Source organism: Ictidomys tridecemlineatus, chromosome 6 (genome assembly GCF_052094955.1).
Source record: "Ictidomys tridecemlineatus isolate mIctTri1 chromosome 6, mIctTri1.hap1, whole genome shotgun sequence".
NCBI lineage: Eukaryota > Metazoa > Chordata > Mammalia > Rodentia > Sciuridae > Ictidomys > Ictidomys tridecemlineatus.
The window spans coordinates 19,193,102-19,206,109 of NC_135482.1; the positions used below are offsets into that span (position 1 = coordinate 19,193,102).

General features: G+C 37.7%; 1 protein-coding gene across 5 annotated transcripts in view; it reads right to left on the reverse strand.

Moving 5' to 3' along the window:
• Window positions 1-13,008, reverse strand: part of Nr1h4 (nuclear receptor subfamily 1 group H member 4) — a 74,463-nt gene that overhangs the window by 22,991 nt on the left and 38,464 nt on the right. For 3 of the 5 annotated variants that reach the window (XM_040279464.2, XM_040279458.2, XM_005322371.4), the window contains 2 exons: window positions 2,969-3,121; window positions 527-660 (listed from right to left, as the gene is read on the reverse strand). In XM_040279464.2, the coding sequence (XP_040135398.2) occupies window positions 527-660; window positions 2,969-3,121 (287 nt within the window). The remainder of the gene's footprint in view (window positions 1-526; window positions 661-2,968; window positions 3,122-13,008) is intronic. The other 2 variants (XM_040279472.2, XM_005322372.4) reach the window with 1 other exon arrangement.

Here is a 13,008-nt window from a genome sequence, read left to right on the forward strand (position 1 = left end):
ATAAAATATTGATATTGTTTCCACCTATAACTAAAAAATAAATATTTTAAAATTTTTTTAAAGAATAATATTTTTCTCTAAAATTATTTTTTTCCAAAATGAATACAAGATAATATATTTTTAAAAAGTAAAAATGGACGAAATTGGGGCTGGGGTTGTGGCTCAGCGGTAGAGCGCTCTCCTTGCACATGCAAGACCCTGGGTTCGATCCTTAGCACCTCATAAAAATATATGAATAAAATAAAAGTATTGTGTCCAACTACAACTAAAAAATTTTTAAAAATGGACGAAATTCTCTTCGGCCCTTTTCAGGATAAAAACTTTCACTTTTCACCTTATACATTGCTGTTATTTGAATTTTTTCAACAAAGCATGTATTTTTCTCTTGATTAAAAACAAAAGAAGGGATCCATTTTAATGCAAAATGGAAATGGGAATTCTGCTGTGGCTATGGCTCTAATCTGAGTCTCCCAGCCAGATTACTAGGCTCCTGCTGGCTTTGGCAGACACCACTGCATGTTATTACCCTGCATGACTTAGTCGTTGAGGTCACTTGTCGCAAGTCCCGTCCTTCACTGTCCTCATTAATGGTCTGATCTGCATACTGCTTCACATTTTTTCTCAGTCGTTTAGATTTACACTGAATTTCAGTTAACAAGCCTGAAAAAAAAATGAACGTAGGGACTTTATCAATCACAGAAAGTTCTGTTAGGTGTGTGGTCATGAAATAGTTGCATGGTTGGCTCAGACAATCTGTGCAACTTGGCAAGAAACTAATTCCAGCTCTTCAGATATTTAAAAAGAGAAGGCTGAGATTTAAAGACTTGACCTTGAATAAGAAGTTTAACCTCTGTGAATCTCAATTTCTTCATCTGTAAAATGCAAATAATATCTACCTCGGATTTTTTTATAGATTAAGTGTAATCAAATCATTTTTTAATGATGGCTTTTATATAAAGAATTTGTGATATTAAAGCATTATATACAATGCAAGACGATCAATAAAAAGGTGAATGGCAATCTCCCTATTCCTAATCTAGGGGATCTGGAAAGCCCTTAATTCAAAACATAAGATTAATATTATTTTGGTACCTGTTATATACTATGCCATAAGAAGTATATTTGTTTTCACATTTAAACTTGTTGAGTAAAACAAATATTAACATCCTTTAGGAAAACAAAATCATCAATTTCTATAGCTATATAAATTATTGAAATTATAGTTAAATATTAAAATAACTCAAGAAATGCTATAGTTTGGGTGTTAAATGTCCCCAGAAGACCCAGGTGTTAAAGGCTGGGTCTCTAGTATGTGCCCTTGGGAGGCAGTGGAACCTTAGGAAGTGGGGCCTAGAGGAAGGTCCTTAGGGTATTGGGAGTGTGCCGTCAAGTGGGCTTGTGGGGCCCTTTCCTCCCTTTCTCTCTTTTGATTTCTGGTCACGAGGTGAGCAATTTCCTCCGCCTGCCTCTCCACCGCTGCCATTGGGTACCCCCACCAGAGGCCTAAAAGCAATGAGTCCCACAGATCATGAACTGGAACCTCCAAAACTGTGACCCCAAATAAGCCTTTTCTCTTTATTAGTTAAATGATCTCAAGTATTTTTTATTGTGATGGAAATCTATCAAGCAAGATGCCTGAAAAAAAAATTTGTTTTAAATGCTCATACAATATCATCACTGATTTACACTTAAACAAAGCTATAAAAAATAATGTAGAACAATCTTCCATGTTCACACTTAAGTTTATTTACTCTTCTCTCAGTGTTAATGAAAATGAAGTTCCAGAATGTTCTTTGTGCAGGAAATTTATTTTATAGATTTATGAAATATCTATATCTGTTACCGAAAAAAAGTTTGTATTCATAAATGTTATTATAGACTTTTATAGAGGGATTCATGCAAAATGTCTTTGGAGCTTCAACTGGAACAAGTTCATATTTAAGTGATGAGCAACATGAACCACGCAGTATCAAACTATTTCCATTGCAAGATTGGGTTCCAGCAGCAGCCCCTGTTCAGGATCTTGTTTCATGTATGCTAAAATAAGATTGGCATCAGCCACTATAAAACTTTCATCCACCTAGAGCTGGATTATTTACACAGACCTATTTTCCCTTCTCCTGCATACATTATTTTTCTGGGTCCATCCCAGTTGCCTGTACTATTTGGGAACAATAGAACTGGAGTCACCTTCCGCAGGCTTTTATTTCATGTGGCATTCCCTCCCTGAATGCCATCGTCCCCTTGGTGACATTTGTTTGTCTATTTGTGTTTTGAGGAGGAACAGGACATATCTCAGAATCTGAGTGCTCTGTAGCATTTGCAGAATGAAAAATTAATTATGTTATATACTAACATGCATTCCAGTTTTTGATGAAGATCGCGGTCCCTCACAAAGCCAGCAGTTAATACAGTGTCTCTTTATCAGATTGAAGGACAAAATTATATTAAAACTCAGGGTAGTTAATTTCCTGTGTAAACCTATACAAATTGGTTCAAAGCTGCACTAGGAGAAAATGGATTCTTAATAAAATGACTTGGTTTAAAACTCTATTTAGACCATTCAGAGGTGGCTATATCCTATGAATCATTCTTACTTTTTTCCCCACACCTATACATTTTATGTTAATTAAGTAATAAAGAAGGAGTTGATTAAAATCAAATTTGGAGGAGACTTTCAGACTGTCATTCTTTGTAGCATATTAAAGCATGTCATTTTAACTGCATGTTAAAGACACTTCACTCCATGTATAGTTCCTTACAACAAAGAACAACAAACAACAGTCATTTCTTTCAGGTGAACAAGATGCTCTTTAGATGACAGTTTGGACAATTTCAGTGGTTCATGACCCTTTTCAAGCAGATCCCCTCTTTAATATGTGAAGTATCATTCTTGCGATATGATTTTTACCTGGCATCTGCCTCCTTAAGAGATTTTTAGTGGAATTTAATTGCTTGAAGTGAATACCTGTATACATACATTCAGCCAACATTCCCATCTCTTTGCACTTCCTTAGCCGACATTCCTGGCACTTCCTTCGCATGTACATATCCATCACACAGTTGCCCCCGTTTTTACACTTGTACACAGCATTTTTGGTAATGCTTCTCCTGAAGAAACCTGTGGAAGAAACACTGAAGAATGACAAAAGGCCCCTAACCACTCAGGAAAACACATCTGGAGCCAGAGATGCCAGAATGTTTTCTCATGAGCTGCTGGAGAGCCAGCACCCAGGCACTCCTTGAGTACCCCTATAACAAAAGGTACTTTCAATTACACCGTGTTAAGAAGGTTGCTGTTTTTTAATTTACCTCTCAAAAAAAAAAACCAAATTTGAATTATAGTCTCTCTTAGAAAACTATCAGTTCGTATGGCACGATAAACTGCTTTCATAGATCTTTATCGAGGGGCAATTTTATGCCAGCGAGTGTTGGTACTTGTGCTCTCTAAGCAAAAAATTCATCCCTCAATTCCAAGAGTGTAAAGGTTGACTGAAAGCAAAGACATACCCACAATTAAACACATGAAATTATGCACTGCACAGGTTCTACCTGGAGGCTATGCTGGGGCCCAGCAGACACAGAGAATGGTCAGTCTTGGATAGAGAAATCAGGACAGGAAGAGAGCAATGATCCAAGTCTGGGAAAGTGTTTTGGTGTTTATCAAGCAGTTAGGGAGAAAGTTGCATTCATGTTACTACATTGCCAATCTGTCATAATAATAAAAATGCCAACCTTGATTTAAAAGCAAACGTCTCCCCTGAGAAACTGGAGAACAGCTTCAGCCTGTTACGGTTAAGATGGGTAGAGTCAGAAAAGGAGTGTGACTAGCTTCATCTCTTGCTTCTCCTTTTCCTCATGTCCCACTTCTCCTATTCTCCTCTATCTGGTTAACTACAGTTTCTGACACCTCCAGTGTCGGGGGGATTGGTGAAGAGAGAGAAGATTGTGGGAGGCAAGGGAGAAGTGACAGGAAAATGCTTAATTGCTTGGTACACAGTCCTGTACTCTTATCCACAGTTTCACTTCCTGAGGTTTTGGTTACCCGTGATCAACCATAGTCTGAAAGTATTAGTGGAAAATTTCAGAAATAAACAACTCACAAGTTTCAGATCGCATGCTGTTCTGAGTGGTGTGATGAAATCTTGAAGTTTCATTTCATGCCATTCAGTATGTGACTCAGCCCTTGGCTATCATATCCACCCTATATACTACCCCCACCCAGTGGCATTTGAGAAAGAGACTACATTCACTTAACTTTTATTACAGGATATTGTTACAATTGTTATATTTTATTATTAGTTATTGTTGGCAATACCTTCCTATGCCCGATTTTTAAATTGAACTTTACCACAGGCATGTTATGTAGAGTGCACATAGAGTCTGGTACTATCCATGTTTTCAGGCATCTATTGGGGGGACGTGGAACATATATCATCTGTGGAGAGTGAGAAGTACTGTAGTGTCATAAGCTGGTTATCCTTAACAAGTTTTAAAGTTGATTCTTCTTCCTTGGGTTGGGTTCTCTAAAGAGCTCCTTCTGTCATTGGGATACTTTCTTCGGTACTTCCTTGATCAGAGCAAATAAGTTTCTATTCTGTCCCATGGCTTGTATTCCCTTCTCCAGCATCTAGCAATTTGGCAGTTCACTCCACACTGGTTATACTGAGGCCTAACTCTGTGGTACTCTTGGCTTGGACTTATGATAATCTAATGCTGACTTTCTCTGACCCAACAAACTCTATGGAACAGATAAATCTCTCCCACTTATCCATAATGGTCAGCCACCTGCCTTTCGATTTCTCAGGTAAATGATAGACACCAACCCTTACATCCCTCAGTTTCAGGAGGGATGCAACAATATTCTCAAATGATCCTGTTGTAGATACTTTCTCTGGGCCTAGGGAAGCAGGATGTCTTTATGTATATATTTTGTCGAGGAAGGGACACATTTTTCTAATTCTCACAAAGGTACTATACATACCAGTTGTGGCACCTTTGCTATGGGGATGAAAGATTCATAGAACACTAATTGCATGCTTCAAAATATTTTAAGAGGGGCTGTGGATGTGGCTCAAGTGGTAGCGCGCTCACCTGGCATGCGCGGGGTGCTGGGTTTGATCCTCAGCACCACATAAAAATAAAATAAAGATGTTGTGTCCACTGAAAACTAAAAAATAAATATTAAAAAATTATCTCTCTCTGTCTTAAAAAAATATTATAAGACCTTTCTATAATTTCCAACTGCTGATTTATTTTTATCCTCAAAATAAGTGAGATGTTTAACTGGTCCTTGAATATCCACTGTGAAATTTCTACAAGATGGACTCGCTATTGAATGTAGCAACCAGTGTCTTCATGTCATAACTGAGACAAGAGTACCTCATATTTTAGCAGACTGTTAGAATAATTTCTAACCATTATTAAGTATTTACTAGCTATTGTTCTGGCCACTTTACCTCCATTTCGGTATTTAATTTTCATATAAATTTTATGTTGAAGATGATATTACATCCTCCCATATTATAAATGAAGGAAAAAAGGTACAAAGAAGTTAATAAATTGCTTGGTCATGATCACGTTTAATGAGTGGACTGGGAGGGTTCAAACCCAGGAAGTCATACTCTAAAGTTCATACTGCTAACAGGTCTACTAAGATTGCCTCCCTTGGGTCATAAGAGAAAGTTAACACATGCTCTGACCTGGGAGATAACAAGATGAATAAGACATTGCTATCTTCAGATTCCAACTTAGTGGGATGATGAAGAAGTAAATTCACAGCATAATACAAGATAGACTGATTAGATAACCAATTAAATAATAAATTATTGACTTATGGAAGCAAAAGTGATTATTTCAGTGGCATGACTTATGTTTGTAAAGGTTGTGTCGTGTTTAGGGAAGAGGGGCAGCAATTACATTGCAAATTACATAGAAATTTGCATATTTATCATGACAATCTTTCAGAAGCAGGCAAAAAAATTGCTATGATAAAGTAAGTATAATATGATGATTTCCCAACACTGAAAAATAAGTGTCGGGAGAAAAAGGCATTGCATGGGCTTAAAGTGACCCTAATTAATTCCAAGTAGGGGGAAATCAGAGAAGTAGGGATTTGAGAAAGGCCTTGGAGAATAAGTGGGACTTTGAAACATGGACCAAGGGGGAGAAAAGACATTGTGGGAAATGGGCAAAGTAAGGGTGTTTCAGAAATTCCAAGGAACTTGGAACATGGTAGAAGGGTAGAGTGTGGAGGCACTGGAGAGAGATAGTTAGAGGATGTAATGGAAAGAATGTGATTAAATTCTCTTAAAGGCCAAGCAAAGGAGTTGAGCCTTCACCGAATAGAGAGCAGTCATTAAAGAGATGGACAGGGAGGTATAACCCAACCTGCAAGCAGGGAAGAATCCCTGAAGCTAGAAAGCTTGGAGAGAGGAGACTAGGAAGTCAGGATGACTACCATCATGAGCTAAGAGGTGATAGATGCCTGAACTGGATTGGGAGAGGATAGAAAGCAGGACACGGAGAGAACACTCTAGACTTTGGTAACTTACTATGAAAACAGAGGCTGAAGAAAAGTTAGACATGTCAAGGTTAAAAAAGTCATAGACTTGCTTGTGAATTTGTCAGCTGGTGTAAATTTCAGTAGGAGAGAGGTATAACGTTTTCTTAAATGTCAAATCCAGCCAAATAAAGTCTAAAAAAAGACTTTGTGCTTCAGATCAGGATTGATACTGACAGTACAAATACCAAAGAATGCATTTTAAAAGAGGCTGAAAAAAGAGACCCATTTTCCCTTGTATCAAATCATGAGCTCAGTGAACAACCTAACCTTCATGATTCAGTCTTCGTCGTACTAAACTTCAGCTCCTCCCAGGAATGATTCCCTTTAAAACTGTCATAGATACTGATAGACAGCTCAATAGTTAACAGAACAAAACTCCTTATTCCAAGATGAGTCAAAGGAATGGTGCATAGAACAATTCTGCAGGGGTTTTTGTGTGTATGTGTGTGTTTTTTTTAAACTCTGGTATTAACTGAGAAAGAAATCATTATCATCTCAATAGCTGAATTAATTAGCTTTCATTCTGAGATGGCAACACAATATTATCATTATATCATTTAAATATGGATACATATACTGTATTTATACTTATGCAAATCTAGCCACACTCATACCGCTGCCTCTATCTTGCTCTTTCTTGTGCATATTCAACAATGCTCATATCAGAAAACTCATTTGGAAATGAATGGAAAGGAAATTCACAGAAGAACAGAGCCTTCCTGATAATAAAAGAGGAGTAGACATGGTTGGCTTTGCCATCTGGGGAATGTGTAGCACTAGGGGAATCCCTGGGGTAGCAGAATAACTACAGGATGGTGCTTTTACTGGGATCCCTTAATTCTACAGATTTAGACCCCTGCTTTTCTGGGAGCACACAGACCACACTCTATTCCCAAGTCATGTAAATATATGTGTACATACACACACACATGCCAGCCACCAGTGATTGACACCAGTAGTCACTAGTACTTAAGCTACCCATTACTTTGAACTTAGTAAAATATTGTTTAATGTTTCAAAACTTCAAGGTCTGTAAGCATTTGAAACAAGAAAAAACACAACAGAGTAATGAGAGATCTTTACATTCAATATGGCTTCAGTACAGCTAGTCTATCTCAGCTTACATAGCACTTATTTTGTGACACTGTCCTAGATACTTTACATATAGCAATTCATTTAAAATTCTTAACAATCCAGAGAGAGAGAGACGTTATTATAATCTCTTTTATAAAAGAGAATGAGTTACACAGAGGCTAATTTGCCCAATGTCCTACAGATAGCAAATGCTACAGCTGATTTTGAACCCTAATAGTCTCTATTCAGACTTTGCGCTCTTAACCACCATATTATACTGTCCTTCCAGTAGTTTACATTCCAGAAAAAAAAACATGTCTTGAGACATTAATCTCCCCAAATCTCACATAGCACAATTCCCTACTTCTAACAGAGACCTGTTACCTTCCTCAGTCTGAGTTCATATGAGTATTTTGCAATAATTTTAGAAATGTTAAGGTGAATCCAGAATTTATTGAGTTCTTCATATGTGCTTTGTCCTTGATTCTATTGCTTTTGTATTTTCTTTCCATTCCAAGAGGGTAATCATCTTTTTATGCTTACTTGCTGGGACAAAAGCTCAAGTTTCCTACCTCTAAATAAAGAGAACTCTTGCACAATGCTATTGTTTTCAAGCCTTTGTTGACAGGGATATAGGGAATCATCTCAAAGATGTTGGCATGAAGGTCAATGCTTTTAGAGTTGCAGGAAGCAGAAGCAGCTTAGCTGGAAAGAGGTTTGGGAAATTTTCCTAGAGCCTGGGAACAGAATGAGTCTCGTAGTTTCTGTGAGTGTTGGACCAGCACACACACACAAAAATTCTCCAGAAAGGATAAAGTTCTCTAATACGTTGATTCTGAGATGAAGACAGAAAGACACTAAGAACCATAGCCTTGAGAACCCTGGGGCAAGATCTCCATGTTGAACTATGTCAGAGTTATCCACTTTCAAGGGACTGATCCAAGGTTGAACAGGAGCATACCAAGAGATAGCAAAATATTCCACCTTATGTAGCACCCCTGAGTTTTGTAAACCGTCCTGGGGAAAAGAGTGTAGTCCAAATGGAACTTCTCATCAGCCAGGAGGGTTAGGAACTTGGAAAAGTTTCAATTTGATTTAGGAAAATACAGGAATATGTCAAGCCTCACCACGAGTCCTATTGTAGGTAGTAGTTAGTAATAAGCAATGAAATGTGAACCAACAACATAGCAGGGTCATGGGATTTCTTTAAATTGCCTTTAATGAACAATCAAGTCACATGTAGAGCAGCAACAGGTGCACCAACTCTGAGAATAAACAGGTGGAAACAATAGTAAAAATCAATGGGGTTAATTCCTGACAGGGTCAACTGAAGTCATTGTAAAATTAGGATTGATGGCCATCAAAATAGACTTATCTGTTAAATTGAATTGGTAATTAATAACTTCCAAAACAGAAAGCATTAGACACAGATGGTTTCAATATTGACCACTTAAAGGAGAAATGATACCAGTTGTCTATAATCTCTTCCACAAACAGAAGCAGAGAGAACACATTCTAACTTACTTTATGACGTCAGCATTCACTTAATATTAAAATTACAGAAAGATATGATAAGAAAGGAAAACTCTAAGGCAGTATCTCTTTTCTTCATTTTTTAAAAAATTTAGTTTGTTAGCATTTGGTTTTGCTTATTTTTATTTTTGTCTGGTATTGTGTGATTCCATTCTGAAGATTACCTCATCAGGCAGATTTTGGAAATGACTATTTTGAGATCATTAGGACCAACTTTTCCCCCAAAAAACAAAACAAAACAAAAAACGCCTACCTCTCAAGACACTGTGACTCCAATCCAAGAGTAAGTGCAACATACTTCAGGGTCTCTCAGCCAATTCTGCTGAGAATGAGACCCATATTTTTCAACCACTGGTTCATCAAGACCATTATCAAGAGAAAAGTGGCTACAATGAAGTTAGCCTGGCGCATCCTGACCAAGAAAGAGAGAGCCATGCAGATGATTGATAGACTAAATGGAACTCCTCCAGATTCTAGACAGACACTGCATAATAAGTACATGCTGCTGTACATGTGGCCATGTTGGGGACACAAAGATTCAGTGCAGTAGTAGATGGAGATGTGCAAAGTACCTCAGAGATATCTCAACAAGGTTCAGTGTGAGCAGGTATGCTGCACCTACAAAACTTTCAAAAATGTTGCTTCCACAATAACTGCCAGATTTAGGTTTTGAAAGGTTCCCAAAAGCTTCCTGGGACATCTGAAGAGGGGTTTGTCGTCCTCTTAGACTCGGCCTTCCACCTAGCTCCCCTGCTTCAAACTGCAGAGACACTGGACTGGTGTCCAAGAGGACATTTCTCCTTACCTGGCCCTTCTTGTTTTTCTTCCATGTTGTGGGAGAAAAGATGGTTCTACGAATATAAACAAAGACTATCCAAATGACCTAAATAAATAGATAGCTAAGTTCAAAAAGACAGAAAGAACGAGGTTATTAGTAGTAGTCTCTGGGGAGCAGTACTTGGTGTGGGGGTTGGAGCAGAACTCTTTTCCCTGTGATACTCCTTTTTTTGCCATTTGGCTTTAGAATCATGTGCACTCGTTACTTTAAGAAAATTTTTATCAAATGGTAATGTAGTCTAAAGCACTAGAAAATAAAAATACAATGACCCCGTCACCCCAATGGAGCCTCCTCAGAAGATACACAAGGGTTCTAATCTCCTGGAGCTTGACCTTTATACCCATCTTTAAGAGCTATTTGGACCCCCCCATGTAGGTAAACTCCCAAGACCTGAAACCCGATTCCCAGCATCTTCCCTGGGGTGCTCAGAGTTCCCAGTAAGGGATTTTAGTCAAGGGAGGTACCTGCTGGTTGCCTGTAGCTGCTTGAGGCCAAGAACTGGTTTACTCTTACAGATTACCCTCTGAGTTGCTGTTTGAATTTTTCTTCTCCTCCTCCTCCTCCTCCTCCTCCACCTCCTCCTCCTTCTTTTTTGAACGTGTGTTTGTAACTGTTTTCATTCAATAATTTATACTTCGGAAAGTTTCTTTTAGTCATCACTTACATATTCATATATTGCTTGTATTTTTACTTTACGCAGTTTTTTTTCTTGTTTAAATCTAGTATTTATTGTCTTACCTTATTGCCTCTATATTAATTTGAAATATCTATCTGCATCCACTGGAAATCATTCTTCTGTCATTTTCCACATGTTCTTTCAGATACTATTTTATTGATTTTATGTTTTCAAATCTTTGTTATGTTTTACTGTTTTCTCCTTTTTGTCTACTTTTGCTCAGTTACATTATACAAACAGTTTTCTCAATATTGCTTCAGAGTAGTGACTATGAGGAGAAAACTTTTGTCTGTTTTGTTCACAGACTATCTAATCTTAGAATTGTGTCTGGTGTAGAAACTGTTACTTAATAATGTTTGATAAAGAACTTAAAGAATGAATTAATTAACAGGAAGAGAGAAAGTTTAGAAGAGAGTGTGATTCCAATTGAGGAAGCTGGGTGAACAGAGGAATAACAATGATAAAATGAGAAGAAATCATCAACAAAATAAGAACTAATGCTTATGGAGCACTTAAGTGTGCAAAGAATCAAATCAGGTGTTTAAAAAAATGATGTCTCAGTTTTCCAACAAAAGCCCAATTCCATAATCATAGTAATAATGACAGACATTAATGAGAATTTACCACTAGCAAGTATGGTATTAATTGCTTGGTAGCCATTATTTTGTTTAATCCTCATAACAATCTGTAGATCCCTACCTCAAAGGGTTGTCCTGAAGATTAAATGAGTTAGCACATGGAAACTTCCAGAGCAGTGACTACATATAGTAAGCACCTGATGTGTGTTATCTATCATCACCATCATCCACTCACCCTCCTACTCCTTCTCATTTTTCTTATCATCTGCGTTTTACATGTAGGAGTCTGAAGCCCAGAGATGTTAACCAATTTACAACAGCTGGGAAGAGAATCACTTGGAATTGTCTAACTTTAGAGTCCCACTCTACCCATGATTTTACAACACTTACTGCAAAAGCCTTCCAATGCAGTGAAATAATTTGGAATCCCATCTTGCATCATACTCTAGGACAATTTGGCCTAAGGGGTTTATTAGAATCATTAGTAAATTTATAAACTCAGACCTCACTTGATCTCAAATAGGATCTCATTAAGTTTATATGATAACCCCATAACTTTCACAAATGTTCATAAACAAAAGCTCTATCAGGAACATTTTCATCCATTCTATGACAGGATAGTTTCAATAATTTTGGAAACTTTTCTGAAACCTCAGAGCTAAGTCTAACATCGGTTCGTGGTTATTATATAAAAATACATTCAGAAGGCCAGTAGGGTCACCTGGTCACTCATACAAAACCTTTTAAGAATTCTGCTATTCTCTCTCCCTGATATGTAGACTCCTGGCGCTGAGATGGATGTGACAGACACTGACCTATTAGGAAATGCAGCTATTTGAAATTTCCAGTCAGATGCAGATGAGTTTTGTTCGTTAAGGTTTGAATCAAAATTCATTCAGATGTTACCACATTTCCATAAACTGGGCTGATAACGGAGAGGGAAAGAAAGCCCTTGATATGATCAAGGGCCAAACAAATGGCAGCCATTATCACTCTGCACTATGCTTGTGCTCTGCTGCTATTACTCTTTAAAACATTTAAAACTGCAACTTCTGTTATTGATGCCATAAATGTCTATGACAAAGCATTCAGGCGAATGAATACATTTCTAATGGAACTAGAACTAAAACCCAAGGAAATCAAGAAATTCAACTATGATCTTTGTTTTGTTTCTAAGATTTTTTTTCTTGTTTTTTTTACATTTACATGTTTTCCACATTTACATGTTTCTTTACACTTCACAGGTCAGCAGATCCGAAGTGAAATTCTAAAGCAAGAGATATGACAAAAACATTACATATAATAATCTGATTTAATCCTCACAAAAACCCTATGATATCGGATAATATCACCATTTTGCTGATTTGAGGTTCACAGAGGGAAAGTATGGCATTGAATAGGGACTGGCTAGCTTGATATTCCCTGTACCCTCCTTCCTACTGTCAGTCTATACTATAGAGGCAGGAAAGGGGAGCACCACCTTTCTCAGACACCCTTGCCCCTAATGTGGTGGGTATGATTTCACTTCTCCCATAAAGATGCCTTTGAAAGACACTGAAAACCAGAAGTGAGGCTAGAGCCATGCTTCTTTTGCTTCTATTGTCTCCATGAACAGCCTGGAATTTTGCCATGGCAGCATCTTGCTTGTCAGTTAAGGGTGCTGAGAGACAGGGCACAGGGCACTTGCTGTTTGTACGTAGAAGCAGACTCAGCAGACAAGTCATAGCTCTGGAGCCAGAAATTG